Raw genomic sequence first — 20,247 nt, forward strand, 5'->3', positions numbered from 1 at the left:
AAGCATGGATCTAAGTTTCATTTTAAAAAGGGCCCTTTGCATCTCTAGGGACTATACTGGAAATGGGGATAAGCCATAGGGATGGAGAAGGTAGGTACCAATAGAAAAAGTCCACGTACAACCTCAATCCTTAGACTCAAAACCCGTCAAAACTCATGTCACCTTTGAGTTGGACCTCAAAAATAATCCCCCTGTCCTTCTTGGACATAGCCCCCTGCAGCCCTCCCAGCTACTTTTTCCATGACATCCTCTGTGATCACTGTCCTGACCAAGTGGAACCTCCCCAGTCCTCTCCTGGACTGAACATCCACTTCCTCTTGCTCTACTGGAAATTGAACTTTCCTTGGAGGAGTCTGCCTACTTCTTACTCCTCTTGAATTCAGGCCCTCCATTCTCGTACATCCGCCATTACAGGAAACAGCCTAATTGCCAACCATCTTAATGACACCATCTGGATGGCCGGCTCTCACACTCCCACACCCACCAAGCACCCTCCTCTTTCACATCCATGACACAAGGTAGCCAATAGTCAAATCCATGACTCAACCACCTCTTGCCTCTGGTTGCCTCTGCCCTTGGCCTGGGCCCTGCTCCCTTCCCTGGCCTCTCCCCCTGCAGCCACTTGAAATGGCTGCATCCTGGGATGCCCTCCTGGGAGCTCAACTACTTCCAGAGCTTCAACACACCCATGTCCACAGGACTCCAGTCCCAAAAACTGAAAGTCCTCCTAGACTTCTCAACCATCTCATAATGCATAAATAAAATGATTTCATCACTTCACAATCATGTCTTATTTTTACAAGTCAGGCAAACATCCACAGAAAAAGCTGAAAGTGACCCTGAGACATAACAAATGTGCCCTCTGTTTTTTGTGCAGGAAAGCACTGGTAAAACAGGGACATGGTAGACACCCTTCTTTAAGGTAGGAAAGCTATCCTTTTTGAGTCCGTGGTATATTAAAAAAAAAAAAAAATTATCTGGTCTTTGTGCCTCATTCTTTTTTTTTCCCCCCATTTTATTTTCTTTTCAGTGTTCCAGCATTCATTGTGCACCACATCCAGTGCTCCATGCACTACATACCCTCCATAATACCCACCACCAGGCTCACCCAAGTCCCCACCCCTCACCCCTCCCAAACCCTCAGTTTGTTCCTCAGAGTCCACAGTCTCTCATGGTTTGTCTCCCCCTCCGATTTCCCCCAACTCCCTTCTCTTCTTCTCCCGATGTCCTCCATGTTATTCCTTATGCTCCATAAGTAAGTGAAACGATATGATAACTGACTCTCTCTGCTTGACTATTTCACTCAGTATAATCTTCTCCAGTCCCATTCATGTTGATACAAAATTTGGGTATTCATCCTTTCTGATGGAGACATAATACTCCATTGTATATATGGACCGTATCTTCTAGATATATACAGAACATTCTACCTTAAAACAACAGAATACTCATTCTTCTCGAGTGCACATCGAACTTTCTCCAGAATAGACCACATACTGGGTCACAAATCAGGGCTCAACTGATACCAAAAGACTGAGATTGTTCCCTGCATATTCTCACACCACAATGCTTTGAAACTGGAACTCAACCATAAGAAAAAGTTTGGAAAGAATTTAAACACTTGGAAGCTAAAGACCACCTTGCTTAAGAATGTTTGGATCAACCAGGAAATCAAGGAAGAACTTAAACAATTCATGGAAACCAATGAGAATGAAGACACTTCAGTCCAAAACCTATGGGATACAGCAAAGGCAGTCCTAAGGGGGAAATACATAGCCATCCAAGCCCCCCTCAAAAAGTTGAAAAATCCAGAATACACCAACTCTCTTTACACCTTAAAGAACTGGAGAATCAACAACAAATTAAATTAAGCCAACCTCACACACAAGAAGGGAGATAATCAAGATTAGTGCCGAAATCAATGAGATAGACAGTAGAGATATAGTAGAACACATCAACAAAACTAGAAGCTGGTTTTTTGAAAGAATAAGACTGATAAACCATTGGCCAAAGTAATCCAAAAGAAAAGAGAGAAGACCCAAATTAATAAAATTATGAATGAAAAGGGAGAGATCATGACTAACACCGAGGAAATAGAAACAATCATCAGAAATTATTATCAACAGTTATATGCCAATAAGTTAAGCAACCTAGACAAAATGGATGCATTCCTGGGAACGCATAAACTTCCAAAACCAAATCAGGAGGAAATTGACAACCTGAATAGACCAATATCTAGTAACGAGATTGAAGTAGTGATCAAAAACCTCCCAAAAAATAAGAGACCAGGACCTGACAGATTCCCTGGAGCATTCTACCAAAGATTCAAAGAAGAAATAATACCTATTCTCCTGAAGCTGTTTCAAAAGATACAAACAGAAAGAAAACTTTCAGACTCTTTGTATGAAGCAAGTATTACCCTGATCCTCAAACCGGGCAAAGATCCCACCAAAAAGAATTCAGATGAATATCCCTGATGAATATGGATGCCAAGATTCTCAACAAGATCCTAGCTAATAGGATCCAACAGTACACTAAAAAGATTATCCACCATGACCAGGTGGGACTTATCCCAGGGATGCAAGGGTGCCTCAACATTCTCAAATCAATGTGATAGAACAAATCAATAACAGAAGAGAGAAGAACCACATGGTCCTCTCAATTGATGCAGAAAAAGCATTTGACAAGATACAGCATTTGTTCCTGATTAAAACGATTCAAAGTATAGGGATACAGGGAACATTCCTCAACTTTATAAAAGTATCTATGAAAAACCTACAGCGAATATCATCCTCAATGGGGAAAAGCTGACAGCCTAGTTCTGGGTCAGGAGCTTTTATTATAAAACCCTTAGCATTTCCTGAGGGATGGGAGTGACTTTGTTGTGCTAATGAGGTGGCTGCAGAGGGTCTCTGGAGAGCTCCAGAATGGGGGCTGGTTCCTGGAAAAACCAAGCACAGGATTAGGGGGGTCAGAACATGGGGCCATGTCGGACCATGCCACAGGATGGTGCCGACCTCTGGGGATAGAAGCTGGAGACTGAGTTCCATTGTGTGGCCACTGAGTCATCAATGTGCCTCATAATGAAACTATCTAAAAACCCTGGAGGCAGACAAACCATAAGTGACTCTTAATCTCACAAAACAAACTGAGGATTGCTGGGGGGAGGGGGTTGGGAGAAGGGGGTGGGATTATGGACATTGGGGAGGGTATGTGCTTTGGTGAGTGCTGTGTAGTGTGTAAACCTGGTGATTCACAGACCTGTACCCCTGGGGATAAAAATATATGTTTATAAAAAAATTTAAAAAAAAAACAAACCCTGGAGGCAGAGGGTCTGTGGAACTTCCCATGCTGTGAACACATTAATGCACTGGGAGGGGGCTAGAGCCTCGTTCCGCAAGGAACAGCACAGTAGCTCTGCATTCTCTACCAGACCTCAGCCCACGGGTATCTTTATGTCACTGGTCCTAATTTGCACCTTTTGTAAAAGGACTCTAATAATAAATAGAGCACTAACCTGAGTTTGTTTACTAGTCCTGCTAGCAAATTGTCAAACCTGAGAGAAAAACAACAGCTTTACAGCTAGTCAGGAGTGCAGTTGGCCTGGGACTCCCAAATTGTTGTTGGTTAAGCAAAGGCAGTCGTGTGGGGACTGCCTGCTAACCTGTGGGGTCTGAGCTGACTCCGGGCAGTTAGGGCAGAGCTGAACAATGGTGCACCCCGCTGGGTTTTTACTGGAATGGAGGCCCTACTCTGGGCCAGGCACTCACCTGGGAACCCTATGGGACTGTCATTAAAGGAGCACAGAGCCCTGCCTGCCACCTCACACAGAGTGAGAATTCAAAACAGGGATCTCAGCCTTAAGTTCTGAATCTGAACAAATCCACACCTCTCCGGTGAGGCTCAAGATTATTTTAAGCTCAGTTCTTTCAAGCAATGGTTCTTATTGACACCTTCCTGGAAGTGGCCAAAGGCAGTCTGTCACTTGAAAATGACACCCTGACTTCCAAAGAGAGCTAAACACTTTGTGTGGAGTGCCTTGCTGGCGTCAGTCAGAGCTAGCTGGTCAGATGCCCAAGGGGTAGGAGCCGAAGCCCGAGGCTCGGGCCCGCAGCAGGTGTTCCTGGGTCTCCCTGCCCGGAGGAGCAGGGTGGCCAGCGGCCAGGGCAGAAGCCGCCTGCGTGCTGCTTCCCCGGGCAGGGATGGCCACGGCCGCGCTCCCTCCGGAGCCATCCTGTGGTGGTTATCTAACTCAGGGTTTCAGTAGTCATCATTCCTAAGTTTGGGATTTTTTTTTTTAGCTTTCGCCCAGTGCGACAATCTCTGCTTCGGCCATTAACACCCCTACACATACCTACACGGTAATTCCAGAACAGTGTTTCCTCATCTGAGAGCAAAGATCGCCCCTGCCGAGTCCAATAGGGCAAAGTAAAGACGGACACAGAGTCAAACTCCCTGAATGGCGTCAAACATTACAGTTCCAAGGTCTGTTACTCAAATCAGCTTCAAGTAACAGGCGAGGCTGTGACTTCACAGAAATCCAGGCGGGACAGACCCCGACGGGCTTCCAGTGAAGGGGCTCGCCACCCCCACAGCAAGACCGTTGTGTAAATGTGCCCTGATGGTGAGGCGTCAAGTCTCTCCCTCAGCTCGTGGGAATCCAGGAGAGGCCCAGGCTCCAGCACGGTCCTCTCACTCCTCCCCCACAGACCGTTTCGTGAGCAGCGGCCCCGACTGTCCAGAAGCCAGCACGAAACTGGCCTTCTGGCTTCTCTCTCCCCTTCTAGACACTGTGAGTGCATGTAACTTAAAAATGAAATAGGAAGTACCGTTTGTCTGTGAAGGTCTGTGAGGTCTTGCCTTGCTTCCCACAGAGAATACGCGAATCTTGCGTGAAATGTAAACAAAGCTGTGACTTTTTAAGTTTTAGGAGGAGAACAAACTCCCTCCAAATCAGAATCATCACCTGATCAACCAAATCACTCTCACTTAAAGGCTTCCAAAAATACTAATAATTTACTGAAAACTAATTTGCAAAAGCAAGTGCATGTGTAAAAAAAATAATTTAGTGTGGCAAAACCTATTTTCTTAGACACAGAAATTATATTCCTATTTTGAAACAAGGATAATTAATAGGCAAATTAATAGGCAAATTATTCATATTTTATGATAGTCCTTATATTATGCTTTGAAAATACACTGAAATGTTCACAAAAAGCCAAACATCAGTCATGTCATAGATCAAAGTAAAAAGGTACCAAATATCTTGTCACAGGTCAGGCCTAATGCATAAAACCCATGTGCCTTTCTTGAATTTTAGATATGTCTATTTGGATCCAAACTCTGCGGGGGGATTCAATGCAAATATTCAGTGGGTTTACTGGATACTTGATCATCTACGTAAAAGTTCTTATAATAAAACCCAGAAAGACTTAATCTAAGTTGTCCTCACCTTGAAGCTACCTTGCAGGGCTGCAGGCAGAGATCCTGTGTATAAGGAGACACGTCTGCAGAGCCTGTGGTGAAGCAAGGCTCTGGGAAAGGTAAGGGCCAAACACCTATCAGCTGGCTGCTTTAGCAGTCTCAACTCCTCACTTAGGAACCAGGGACCTGGGCACCTGAGTGGCTCAGTCAGTTAAGCGTCTGCCTTCCACTCAGGTTAAAAAAACATGAGGTCCTGGGATCAAGTCCCGCAGTGAGTCCTGCCCCTGTGGAGCAAGGAGCCTGCTTCTCCCTTGGCCTCTGCCTTTCTCTCTCTCATGAATAAATTAATAAAATCTCTTTAAAAGAAAAAAAAAAAAAAAAGTGACCAGGGACCTGGCTTCTCTTTGAGCCTGCCAAGGACAGAAGCCTGGAGAAGGAAGAACACACCAGAGAAGACCTCAGTGGTCATTCACGCGACATCTCATTCTACACATGGGGAAACGAAGTCCTAGAGAAGCAAAAGACTATCTCGAAGTTTTCTGCTCAGTTATACTTCCTCTCAGCAAGAAACCAGATTCTCCAAAGACACAGCCTTTTAATTTCAGAGCGATGAACTCCCCATTTCATTGAGGAAAGGCCTCTTTGGGGAGCCCTCGGGACTTCCAAGTATGGCTGACCTCGCTTCTGTCTGCCTTCAGGTGAAGAATTTGGTGGAGACGGCACTCAGCCCTGAGGCTGCAGGGACTGAAGACCACAGGGTAAGGCTTATGTTGGGGGAGGTCAGAAAACAGAGAGGGGAGCTCAGGTCCGGGTGACGAGGGAAGGGAAAGAGTTCCAAACTGTCCCTGGGGTCAGAGACCATGAAATACATTTCCATAAAACTGACACAGGAAACAGGAAATGTTTGTTAAACACCGAGTAAAAATATCCTAGTCTTTTCCCTCCCGTGATGCAGGGCAAGGGACCCCCCATAGCATCGTGCACCAGAACTCGCCCCAACAATGCTCACTCCTCGCACTCTTCGTAATCTTGCTCCCTCAAATTTATAGGATCATCAAAATAAAAGTGATGAATCCAGTTCAGGACGCAGTCTTTGTCCCATCAGAATTCTGAGTGCCGCTGGGAAATACACGCAAAGGACTGGCCAAGCACAGGATGACAGACGGACAGACAGAGCTGTGTTCTAGAGTTGAAGATGGAGGAGATTAACCTTGAAGCTTTTCTGCCTCCATCTTCTAGGTTGTAAATGTCAGTGATTTTTCTTGCCTCTAAACCTCATGTTTTAAACTGCATCCTTCCACAGTTACCACAGGCATGGTCTTATATAACCCACTGAAAAGGAGTCACTTTATGATAATGTAGCATTTTAGGATTTGTGGACTACTACAGGTCTTTCTCAATTGAGTGGGTTAGTCAGAGAATAAAAACTTTAATTTTTTAGAGGCGGGGGCAGAGAGAGAATCTTAAGCAGACTCCACGTCCAGCACGGAGCCCAACGTGGGGCTTGAACTCACAACCCTAAGATCCTGAGCTCAGCCAAAATCAAGTGTCAGACTCTTAACTGACTGAGCCACCCAGGTGCTCCAGGGGACATAAACTTTAAAAGACATACTCAGGGAAGCAATGGTTGAAAAACCAGAAACCCAATTTTATGTTTCAGCTATTAAATATATCAGTAAGCACTGAATTTACCAATTAAGCATGAAAATGATTAGCTTGTCAATTTCACATCACTATTAAACTTACCAATAAGCATGTTATATACTGAAACCAAATGGACTCCTAGAGAGGGGAACCAGAAGGCACAGGCAGCAGCCCCGCTGAGGAGGGGCCAAGTCTGGTTCCCACCACTGACCAGACACTCAGCCCAGCACCCGGCACATACACGCTTGTTGAAGAGATGGCCGCATGGACAGCTGACTAAAATGGGACGGAATAATCATTTCTAAGCACCCATGAAGTCCATTTCTACTTGAATTAATCAAAAAGCCTGTTTCGAAGGTTTACTTTGTTTCTCTGCTGAACAGAATACGACGTAGGGTCTTTCGAGGCTTCCTTCCTCCAGCACACGGGACCCCTGGAAGAACAACCAGGGAGGAGCAAAGGTCACCATCCACACTCCTCACCTGCCATGTCGATGGCAAAAGGCCTGTCTGCTCTCCAGCCGGTGTACCAGCCCACGACTTTGCCGTTTTCCACCAACGGACGTTCATAGCGTCGCCCACCAACCAGGCCCACGGGCCAGACAGAGACTTTGCGTGTAGTTCGCATCTATAAAAAAGGGGAAAGAGATGTGGTTTAAGTTTCCTGAGGGAAAACAACTCGAAGGGAGGAAAGAAATGTGAACCGCATAGAAGAAATGGGGTAGTGGGGTGGGGTGGAGGCGGGGCATAGATTTTCAGAAGCTGAAGGTCCTGACAGAACACTTCTACTGGCAGAAGTACTGCCGCCCGATGCCCGGCGGCTGGGCGCCATCAGCCACCCTCTGTCACAGAGTCTGCTGGTGGCTCAAGGCTTGAGAGAAAGGAAGTGGGTGTCAGTATCTGGATGTCACTTATTTGAAGCTAAGTTGTGACTGTCAAAAATATTTTCTCTTTGCTTCCAAGTTGAATCTTCATACTTGGCATCTTTGGAAGTGAAAGGGTTGACTTCCCTTTAGGAAACTTGACTCCTCAGTAACAGCAAAAAGTTCACTGAAAAGCCGCAGGAGTTGCCTTTCTATGACTTGTTTGTTTATACAGACACAGAAATATTGGCTGACGGTGTTACTAATGGCATCCAGATAGAGGGGACGCTGGGCATCCTCGAGAGAGACCAAAAGACAAAAAACCCCACGCTCTACATTCCACTTTTCAAGGGCAACTGAGCCCAGCTAGAGGAGGAAAAGCATCATGAGGGCAGCTAGAAAAGCTCGCCTTCTCTCTTCCAGCACACACTGTAGTATCTGGTGGAATTCTGGTTAAAGAGGGCCCTCCGCTGAAAGTGATTTACTGGATTTCTTTAAGGGAAAAGACATGTTCACAACAAAGCTTGCTGATGGCAGGGAAGAATTCTGGGGGGAAGCCACCATCACCACCTTCTAAGACATGTGTGAAATAGACCGGAAGCAGCCCACAAGACACCTTCCTGCTAACTAGAAGCTTCCCTTTCCTCAGGCACATACGTATACCAGGCCCATGGCTTGGCCATTAAAGTGCTTTCAGCTCCACTCACCCTCTCAGCTGGGGGTGTCCTTGGGCATAACCCACACAGCTGCATTTGGTGGACTGTTGTAATGACCATTTCAACCCCAAAGCTTTTTCTCCCCCTCCAACACCAAAGCTTCGTGCTCAGCAGGAGTCTGCTGGAGATTAACTCCCTCTCCCTCTGCTCCTCTCCTTCTTGTAAGCATGCGCTCTTTCTCTCTCTTCCTAAAATAAATAAAATCTTAAAAAAAAAAAAAATCTTTGCCTAACTCAAAATCACAAGAGTTTTCTCCTCCTCTCTACAAGTACTATAGTTGTCGCTTTTAGGTTGATGATCTATTTAGGCTATGATCTAGTTAGCATTAATTTGTGAGTATGCTATGAGGGGCTGACTGTATCACCCAAGCACCCCTGAAGCTATGTTCTTTCTCCTTTTTGCATACAGATATCTGATTATTCCAACCACAGTATGTGAATGGATATGTGACTGCCCCAGAACTGAACGGTCTTTGCACCTTTGTGGGTTTATTTATGGACATTCTCCTCTGATCTGCTGGTTCATTTGTTGATCTTGATGCTAACACCCTGTCCTGATTTACTGTGGCTCTAGAGTACTCTGGCTGTCCGGCAGTATTAATCCTTTGTTCTTCTTCATCAAAGTTGTTTTGACTGTTCTAATTCCTTTTCCTTTCCATATGAGTTTCAGATGCACCTTGAACATTTTAGCAAATTTTTATTGGGATTGCATTAAATCTATGTAACAGTTTGGTGAGAACAGATAGCTTAACAAAATCGGGTCATGAATAAGACATAGTTCTTCATTTACATAGATTTTTCATTTTCCTCAGCAATGTTTTCATGATTTAATTTTTTTTTTTTTTAGATTTTATTTATTTGATAGAGATCACAAGTAGGCAGGCAGAGACACAGGCAGAGAGGAGGAAGAAGGCTCCCTGCTGAGCAGAGAGCCAGATGTGGGGGAGGGGGGGTGGATCCCAGGACCCTGAAAACATGACCTGAGCCAAAGGCAGAGGCTTAACTCACTGAGCCACCCAGGCACCCACGTGATTCAATTCTTGAATCAATATTAACATTTAATGTTTTGTGTCCTATGTCATCTCCGTAGGTGGGGAAAAAAAAACCCAGAAAGTTTACTAAAATTTCCACAGAAATTTCACCCTCCCCCCAACTCACTCCACCTTCAAACTCCTGTTCCCTCACACACTGCAGAAAGTGTAAACATTTCTATCTGTCTTATGTATCAAACATGCAAACATATGAAAAAACTAGAATCTAAATACAGGTGTTTTTCTTAAATTGATGTAATGGCCTTATATCTATCTCTAAGGTATTAACAACAGTACTGTTCTTTTTTGGTATTTCCTTAAAATGTGCATGATTTTTCAGCTCCTAAATTGTTTTTGCCCAGAACATTAAATTTTCAAATCTGCCAAACGCTGGGAAACAGACCCCTTCTCCACCTTGTGTGTCCTCTTGAAAATGCATAGGTTGTGCCCTACATAGGTCAGGTGCCAAAAATTCTTGATAAGCACCAGGTAGTAACTGAAAGGAAGACCACGTGTAACAAGCAAGCAGTGTGTGCCTGTGCAGGCCAAGCGACCAGCTCACCATCAGAAGAGGAGAAGGACAGACAATAAATGAACAGAAGTTTAAAATGATTTTAAAATAGGAATGGAGAAATCACCATTATGGAGAATAATAAACCAACTGTGAGACCACTAGCGTGAGGGAATTAAACATGGCCAAACCGGTGTTGTGGCAGGCTTTTCACTTAAACCGGGCCAGGAAAGACATGCAGGATTTGGCCCACAGACTTCAGAAGAGCCTCAGGTTCTAGGTAATAAGATGAATCCAAGAAACAAAACTTCCCATTTCTGTGCCAGTTTCTTGCTAGAAAATGCAGGTTTGGCTTATCACATTCCAAATTCCTGAGAGCAGCTCAGAGCTAACACTTACTTATGCTGGATTTTTTCAGAGAAGGGTGTTCAAAGGTGAAGGAGTGACTATCTGAACACAGGTGATATGGCAGGATTATGTATGCAAAATTAAAAAAAAACAACTTGTCATTTAAGTAGTTTAATACTTTGGAAGGATCCAGATGCCCTTGCCATGTGTGCATGGCTCCGAGAGTCAGCGTGGAACGCTCCATCAGAGTTAGACACACACCCCTCAGTACCCCTCCACTGTATCACATGGAATGTGCCAGACATTTCAAAGGAAAATAGCACAGCTATTTACAGAACTTCTTCATTTCACCCCTGGGAGATATCCTTTGTTCTGTGTCCTTTTCGCTCAATCTATGCTCTTTAAGAATTCCTCAGCAGCCACCTTTTCTGAGAAGGGGGGAAGATAACAATGACTGTTACTATTAAAAGTAAAAGCACTTTCATACAACTGAAATATTCTTGGTATTTAAAATTTTTGTTACTTTATTAACACAAAATAATAGTTACATCAGGGGCACAACCTCAAGTGGCTGTGTGAGCCCCAATCTAAAACAGAGAACTAAACCTCTAGACAGAAAAGGAATGGGAAGCAATTCACATATTTCTAAGAGTTACATTATTAAAAATAGATCCCCAAGGCATTCTCCTTTTCTTCAATGCCAAAGTCATAATCTGTCATTTATTTCTCCCACCACAACCTCCATTAAATAGACAGGACTTGCATAGCAATGTTAACCAGCCAAAATCGTGGACTATTTTCATAGTCCCAAGGGCTACTAAGGACACAAAAGATACCTCTGGTACATCTCCACACTCTTCCTAAATGCCATTTAAACTATCGAAGGGCAGGCCTGCCTCATTGGCTTACCTAGCTGGCTCAGCTGGTTAAGCAGCAGTCTTGATCTCAGCGCAGGTCTTGAATTCAGGGTTGTATGTTCAAGCCTGCGATGGGCTCCACTCTCCAGTGCTGTGGAGACTATTTTTAAAAACACCCAAAGCCAAAAACAACAAGAAAAACTATCCCAGGGTAGGTGGTAGTTTTTCATCTTCATCTTCTCCAGAAAGGAGGAAAGCAGGTAACTACTTCCCCAACCTGTGTCTGGTGACCCTCACCAACAATCAGCCCCTGGGTTTTGTAGCCAACTTTTTTTTTTTTTTTTCTGCAGCTTTACAACCTTTTGGTCCCTCCCTGGGGAACAGCTAAGAGCCAGCTCCAGGGACTGGAATACTTCAGAAGATCACACTAGGCAATCATCAGAATGCCCTTAAAGCAGAAAGAGTTAAACAAATGCCTTTATCTTTCTTGAAGACACACCACTAGGGTGAAATCTTGTCTTATTTTTTCTAAAGGGAAATGAATAAAGTTCTTAATTTTCTGAAATTTAAAATGCTGTAAGTGAGCTGGGGAAATCAGAGGGGGAGACAAACCATGAAGGACTGTGGACTCTGAGAAATAAAACTGAGGGTTTTGGAGGGGAGGGGAGTGGTGAACCTGGTGGTGAGTATTATGGAGGGCACGTATTGCATGGAGCACTGGGTATGGTGCATAAACAATGAATTTTGGAACATTGAAAATAAAATTTAAAAAATTTTTATCTAAATAAATAAAAATTAAAATGCTATAGGCAACCTTAAGGAGAATTACCATAAAGAATGACACTCTGTATCCTGCTTTTTTAACACTGCAGTGGGAAAGAAAAACACCCTAAATCCAAAAGGATCAAGTAAACGGAAGACACAAGGAAAGAGCAGGACAAATACAAGGAAGAAATACAAAAGTGATGACCTGGAGTTGAGTATCCTTCTCCAATTTCACTGTCCATAAACATCTGATATTTCCAACAGAGAAACTACATTACATAATCCAACATACCCATAAAATCCCTTGGGAACAAGTTCGAAAATTAATGTCATATCTGTGTTTTCTTTCTTGCATCTGCCCCCTAAAGGTTTTAGCATCCTTCAACTCATGGACACTTGGCTCAATGCTATTCATTCCTGAGTCCTTCACGTATCTTTATATTGCCTAGGATTTTTTTTTTTTTTTTTTTTTTTGCCTGATTTCCCTATACCTCCACTCCCACAGCATGAAATTTGAGGTGCATAAAGTATCTAAGAATTCTAGAAAGTAGAAATGTTCCTAATGTTATATTCTAAACTCATCTCCTATGTTATTAGTTAGAAGATCAAGTTTAACATTTCTTCCATTCCTGCTGTATTTTTTCACTAAACCATCCATCACATAATGTGTGTCCAGTGCTGTGCTAGGCCCTGAGCAAGGCTGACAATGTTCTCATTTACCAAGCCAACAATCCAGTAGAGAAAAAGCAATGACACGTCAAATCGCAAAATTAGTTACTTAATTTCTATACTGATAAGGGCTGCAAGGGAAGAAGATGGTCTATAGGAGCAGGATGCAGAGGATCTGATGTGATCTGGGATCTGCTGAAGTTTCCTTAAGGACATCAGCATGAGCTAAGTCTAAAGCCTGAAGCATGAACTACTGTGGACAAGAAGACTAAAAATATTCCAGGAAAAGGAACTCAGGTTCATGGGCTCCTGACAGGGATATTCCCCTGCATTCTTTAATTAAAAAACAAAACAGAAAATCTATTGTGGACAGTGGCTGTTAGGAGTCAAGTTTCTCACTGTTGTAGTAAGAATTTACAGACAAACAGAAGAGAAAGCTAGAATTATCCATGTGGTTATAGATTAGAGCTGGAGGCATCAATATGAACTCATTTTTAGCTGAAATGGCTATACAGATAGATGTGTCTACATGGGTTAGTATCACAGATAGTTATACAGATGGTTATTGAGATGGTTATACAGATAGAGAGATGTGTATACATGGATTAGTATCACATGTTTATTTCCTTGCTCTATCAGCAGACAGGGCCCAGAAATAATGACACTCCAGTAGCAATGAGCACACCTGGTGCCCAGATCTTGGTTTCTAATACCATACTCTAATAGAAGGAACCAGACCCACTCGCAGAAGTAGCTGGTTCTAGGTCTGAAGCAAAAAATACACAAGACATATCCCAAGGTATCTTTACAGTCAGAAAGTAAGGAAGTGCTCAAGAACAAAAGCAAATAAAAAACTGCACATTGATCAGAGCATATAAAAGACATGCAGGAGTCAACTGAAAGAGCTCCAACTGGCCAAAGCTGGAACAATGTGAGCAAAACAAATTAAGGAGTTATACCTTAAAGTATAAAGTAAATACTAAACACTAATATAACCTGAAATATATAAATGACTGAATAAATAAGTAAATGGACAATAGACAAATCTCCCATTCAGGCGCATTCCAAAAAATTTATGCAGATAACTTCCCAACAAGGAGGTGGAATGCATTCCTTAAATATGAGCTGCACACAGTAACTTCTTTCCAAAAGAAAAGCTTGGAAGAAAGTCTGGAGTGGGGAAGGTGCTTTACAGTAGAGAGCTGATGAGACAAATGATCAAGGTTAAAATCAACATTGGTAAGTCATGTTGATAGAGTGCATCTTTCTTAAGATGTACCAAGAAAGGCTACCTCTATGGTCTTTTCTAATATCATTCTTCAATAAAAGGAACCAGGGCTTCTTGGATAAATGGCTGATTCTAGGAGTGGGCAGAACAGACACAAGGTGAGCATGAAGCATCTTGTAATACCAGGAAGTAAGGAAGTGTTGAAAAGCAAACAAGCAAACAAGAACCTCAAGCAAACCCACAGTGATGGATGTATGTCAAAAGGACACAACCAACTGAAAGAGTTCCAATGGTCAGAACCAGAACAACTTGAGTCATAAAATAATGTTGACTCTCTGTACCCTTGATGTGATGTTATGAACGCAGCACTTACCACAGTGGTCTTCTTCCTTCCTTGAAACCAGTAATCCCACAATCTACTCAGGAAAAACATCAGACAAATTCCAATAGAGGGGAGTCCTCTAATACACTTAACAAGTGCTCCTCAAAATTGTCAAGATCATTGATAACAAGAAAAATCTGAGAAACTGTCACAACCAAGCAGAACCTCAAAAAACATGACAACTCAATGTAATGTGGTATCTAAGATGGGATCCTAAAACAGGAAAAGGCCATCAGGTACAAATCAAGAACATCTGAATAAAGAATATGCTTTGGTTCATACTGGTTCATTAATTGTAATACATGGCACTGTAATAATGTAAAATGTTAATAGAAGAGGAAACTGGATATGAAGTATAGGAAACTTTCTAGTATCTCCTCAGTTTTTCTATAAATCAAAAACTTCTGTTTTTTGGAGAGAGGGAAGATGGGACAGAAAGAGATGGGAGAAGATCCTGAGCTCACCACCTCCCAGGGACAAACCAGGACAACTACATATACTGCAGCTCACTCTGAAAATGACCTCAAGTCTGGGAGAACCAACCTTCCACATCTAAAGTCCTAAGGAGAAGTCCACATTGAATTGAGTAGGAGGGGCAGAAATGCAGCTGGGAGCCAAACCTCCAGCATGGCTACCCACAATCAGAAGGGACATTACAAGCATGAGCAGCAAAGGGATCAAGGCCCAAACCAGGAATGCCCAGCCCTGAGGACCTGCACTGGGAAGGTAAGTCAGCACAATACTGGCTTTAAAAGTCAGCAGGACTGAACTCCTGGAGAGCCAGAGAGGCCATGGGAAACCAAGTCTCTGCTTTAAAGAGCTAGCACACTGTATCACTCTGCACAAGACCCAGCACAGAAGTAACAGTTTGAAAAGCACCTGGGAGTGAAAAGCACATGAAGATTTACTGACTAATTTTAGTACCTGTGCCACAAAGGCAGGGATCTGCGGGAACTTTCTCCAGGAACAGAAGTGCTGCTGGGAACGAATTTTTTGCTCTCCTTCAGCCCACATAAGCAGCTGCACAAGTAACATTATACAGGATGGACCCCACAAAATAAGTCTCAATACATTTAAGATTGAAATTATATTCATCTTTTCCAACCAGAAATCAATTACAATAAAAGAACCAGAACACAAATGTGGCACTAAAAAGCATGGTACTAAACAACCAAAGGGTCAACAAAGAAATCATAGAGAAAAACAAAAAAAATATCTGAGACAAATGGAAGTGGAAACACATTGGTTCAAAATCTTTGAAACACAGCAAAAGCAGTTCTAAGAGAAAAATTACAGCAATGTAAGTCTGTCTTAAGAAACAAACAAAATCTCGGGGCGCCTGGGTGGCTCAGTGGGTTAGAGCCTCTCTGCCTTCTGCTCAGGTCATGATCCTGGAGTCCAGGGATAGAGTCCCACATCGGGCTCCCTGCTTGTCCCTCTCTCTCTCTGCCTGCCTCTCTGCCTACCTGTGATCTCTGTCAAAAAAATAAATAAAATCTTAAAAAAAAAATAAACAAAATCTCAAATAATCTAAACTTACAGTTAAAGGAGCTAGAAAGAGAACAACACCAAGGTTGGTAGAAGGAAAAAATAATAAAGTACAGAGAAGGAATAAATGAAATAGAGACTAGAAAAAAAATTGAAAAGATCAATAAAACTAAGAGCTAGTTCTTTGAAAGCATAAACAAAATTGATAAACCTTTAACCAGACTCAAGGAATAAAAAATACTCAAATGAAACCAGAAATGAAAGAAAAGAAACACACTCAAAATACACACACAAAACAAAAACAGAATTATAAGACTACTACAAAAAAAATTATATGCAAACAAATTAAGCAACCTAGAAGAAATGGATAAGTTTCTAGACACAATCTTCTGTGATAGAATCAAGAACAAATAGAAAATCTGAACAGACCAATTACTAGTAACAAAATTAAATAAATAATCAAAAAAACTTCCAACAAACAAAATCCAAGACCAGATGGCTTCACAAGTGAATGCTAAAAAACATTTGAAGACAACTTAATAACTATCCTCAAACTATCCCAGGAAATAGAAGAGGAAGGGATGCTTCCAAATTCATTCTATGAGATCAGCATTACCCTGATACCAAAACCAGAAAAAGACACTACAAAAAAAAGAAAATTACAGACCAGTATCTCTGATAAACATAGATGCAAAAGTTGTCAACAAAATATTAGCAAATCAAATGTAAAAATACATTAAAAATATCATTCACCACAATCAAGTGGGATTTATTCCAGGATGCAAAGACGGTTCAATATATGCAAATTGATTAACATGATATACCATGTTAACGAAGTGAAGAATAAAAATCATACAGATGCAGAAAAACCAACAAAATTCAACATCTCTTCATGACAAAAACTCTTAACAAAATGGGTATAGAAGGAACATACCTCAACATAATAAAGATTATGCATTACAAACTCAAGGGTGAAAAGGTGAAAACTTTTCCTCTAAGATCAGGAACAAGACAAGGATTCCTATTCTCACCACTTTTATTCAATATAGAACTAGAAATCCTAACCACAGCAATCAGATGAAATAAAAAGCATCTAGTGGGGTAATGGACATTGGGGAGGGTATGTGCTTTGGTGAGTGCTGTGAAGTGTGTAAACCTGGCGATTCACAGACCTGTACCCCTGGGGATAAAAATATATGTTTATAAAAAATAAAAAATTAAAAAAATAAAAAATAAATAAAAAGCATCTAAATTGGCAAGGAAAAAGCAAAACCATCACCACTGTGGACAAAATGATGAATATAGGAAACCATAAAGACTCCATTTAAAAAAAAAAAAACTGTTACAATAAATGAATTCAGTAGAGTAAAATAGAATAAAATATCAATATATGGAAATCTGTTGCATTTCTATACACTAAAAACAAACTAGCAAAAAAAGAAATTAAGAAAACAATACCATCCACAATTGCATCAAAAATAATAAAATACCAGGTGCCAGGATGGCTCAGTCAGTTGAATGTCTGCCTTCAGCTCAGGTTATGATTTTGGGGTCTTGGGATGGAGCCCTAGGTGAGGTTCCCTGCTCAGCAGGAAGTCTGCTTCTCCCTCTCCCTCTGAACCCCCACTACCCCCTGCTACACTTATGCTCATGCTCTCTCTTGCCCTCTCTCTCAATTAAATACATATAATCTTTTTTTTAAAAAAAGAATAAAATATCTAGGAATAAACTTAACCAAAGAGGTGAAAGACCTGTACTCTGAAAACTAGGATATTGTTGAAATAAAAGATGACACAAACAAATGGAAAGATATACCATGTTCATGGACTCGAAAAATTGTTAAAATGTCCATACTACCCAAAGCAATGTACAGATTCAATGTAATCCTCATTAAAATAATGGTATTTTTTCACAGAACTAGAAAAGATAATCCTAAAATTTGTATGGAACCATAGAAGATAAGCCAAATTGCCAAAGTAATCTAAAGAAAGAAGAACAAAGTTAGAGGTATCACAATCCCATATTGTAAATTATGTTACAAAAGTGTAATAATCAAAACAGTATGGTACTAGCACAAAAACAGACACACATATCAATGGACTAAAGAGTCCAGAAATAAACCCACTTATATGATCAATTAATCTATGACAAAGGAAGCAAGAATATACACTGAGGAATAGACAGATTCTTCAATAAATGATGTTGGGATAACTGTACAGCTACATGCAAAAGAATAAAACGAAACCACTTTCTTATACCATACATAAAAAGAGTCAAAATGGATTAAAGACCTAAATGTGAGACTTGAGACCATAAAAGGGCTAAAAGTAAACATAGGCAGTAATCTAGTAGACATCATCCTTACAAAATTTTTCTGGATATGTCTACCCAAGTGAGGGAATCAAAAACAAAAAAACAATGGGAACTACATTAATCAAAATGGCTTTTGCACAGGAAAAGGAACCATAGACAAAATGAAAAGGCAAAGTAGTAAATGGGACATGATATTTGCAAATGATATAACCAATAAGCTGTTAATATCCAAAATATATAAAGTTGTCCTACAACTCAACACAAAAAAAACCAAACAATCTGATTTAAAAATGGGCAGAGGACCTAAACAGACATTTTTCTGAAGACGACATACGGATGACAAACAGACACATGAAAAGATGCTCATCACTTGTCATCAGGGAAGGTGCAAATCAAAACAGGGAGATACCTCCTCACACTCATCAGAATTGCTAGAATCAAAAAGACAAGAAATAACAAAATAACAAGGGTCAATGAGGATGTAGGAAAAGTGAACCCTGGTGCACTGTCAGTGGGAATTTAAGTTGGTACAGCCACTGTGGAAAACAGTATGGAGGTTTCTCAAAAAACTAAAAATAGAAGTACATAAAATCCAGTAATTTCACTTCTATGTTTAATTGAAGAAAATAAAAAGACTAATTAGAAAAGATATATGCCCCTCTATGTTTACTGTGGCATTAATTATAATAGCTGAGATATGGAAGAAACCAAAGTGCCCATCAACAGATGAATGGATAAAGGAGATGCGGTATATATACAATGGAGTATTAACCAGCCATTAAAAGAAAGAAATCTTGTCATTTGTGCCATTATGCATAGACCTAACCGGTAATACGCTAAGTGAAATAAGTCCAAAAAAGACAAACACCTTATGATTTCACCTATGTGTGGAATCTAAAAAGCAATCAACCAAATAAAAAACAGACACAGACTCATAAATACAGAGAAAAAAATGGTACTTTCCAGAGGGGAAGGGAGTAAGGCGAGGGGTGAAATAGGTGAAGGAGAGTAAGAGACACAAACTCCCAGTAAGAAGTCAGAGATGAAAAATACAGCACAGGAAATACAGCCAATAACCAGTATTAACCCTGTATGGTAACTATGTGTACCACGGTGAGAATTTTATGTCTATACATGTTTTTTTAAAAGGTTTTATTTGTTTGACAGAGACAGAGAGAAAGCACTCAAGCAGGTGGAGTGCCAGGCAGAGGGAAAGGGAAAAGCAGGTCCCCCCCCACCTAGTAGAGAGCTGGACATGGGGCTCCATTCCAGGACCCTGGGATCATGACTTGAGCTCAAGGCAGACGCTTAACAAACTGAGCCACCCAGTTGCCCCTATGTTTGTACTTGTTGAATTACTATGCTACATAACTGAAACTAATGTACATCCACTATAGTTCAATTAAAAATAAAAATAGGGGCGCCTGGGTGGCTCAGTGGGTTAAGGCCTCTGCCTTCAATTCAGGTCATGATCTCCGGGTCCTAGGATTGAGCCCCACATCGGACTCTCTGCTCAGCAGGTATCCTGCTTCCTCCTCTCTCTCTGTCTGCCTCTCTACCTACTTGTGGTCTCTGTCTGTCAAATAAATAAATAAAATCTTTAAAAAAAAATAAAAATAAAAATAAAATAAAAATAAAACTGGTTACTTTACAAGAATAAAGTCCATTATTTAAAAAAAATAATTTAAAAGTTTCTAAGGCAATCATTCCTTTTCCATCCAGCCCTGTTAGGGAGGATACAGACTTATTTTCTAGCTTGGGGGTCAATTTTTCTTTCACTTTTTGTGTTCTTAGGCATTGTGAAGACCAGAGCAGCACGGGTCCAAACATGGTCCTGCAGCAAAGTGTGGTTTGGTCTGCACAGAGATGTTGTGTTTTAAATTGAGACATGTTACAATCCAAAGATTTCTGGTGTCTCTGAAAACTTGGCAAGCTGGGCTAGCATCACACATGGCAATGCTGGCACTGCAAGGCTACTACATAGCCTTCTCCTATTGTCCATGATCCCCC

The 20,247-nt window shown here is 41.4% G+C and overlaps 1 protein-coding gene across 1 annotated transcript in view; it reads right to left on the minus strand.

The window, feature by feature from the left end:
- B3GAT2 (beta-1,3-glucuronyltransferase 2) overlaps positions 1–20,247 on the minus strand; it is a 76,020-nt gene that overhangs the window by 18,571 nt on the left and 37,202 nt on the right. Inside the window, exon 2 of the mRNA XM_082731317.1 lies at positions 7,551–7,695. Within this exon, the coding sequence (XP_082587443.1) occupies positions 7,551–7,695 (145 nt within the window). The remainder of the gene's footprint in view (positions 1–7,550; positions 7,696–20,247) is intronic.

Source organism: Mustela nivalis (genome assembly GCF_964662115.1).
Source record: "Mustela nivalis genome assembly, chromosome: 5".
Taxonomy (NCBI): Eukaryota; Metazoa; Chordata; class Mammalia; order Carnivora; family Mustelidae; genus Mustela; species Mustela nivalis.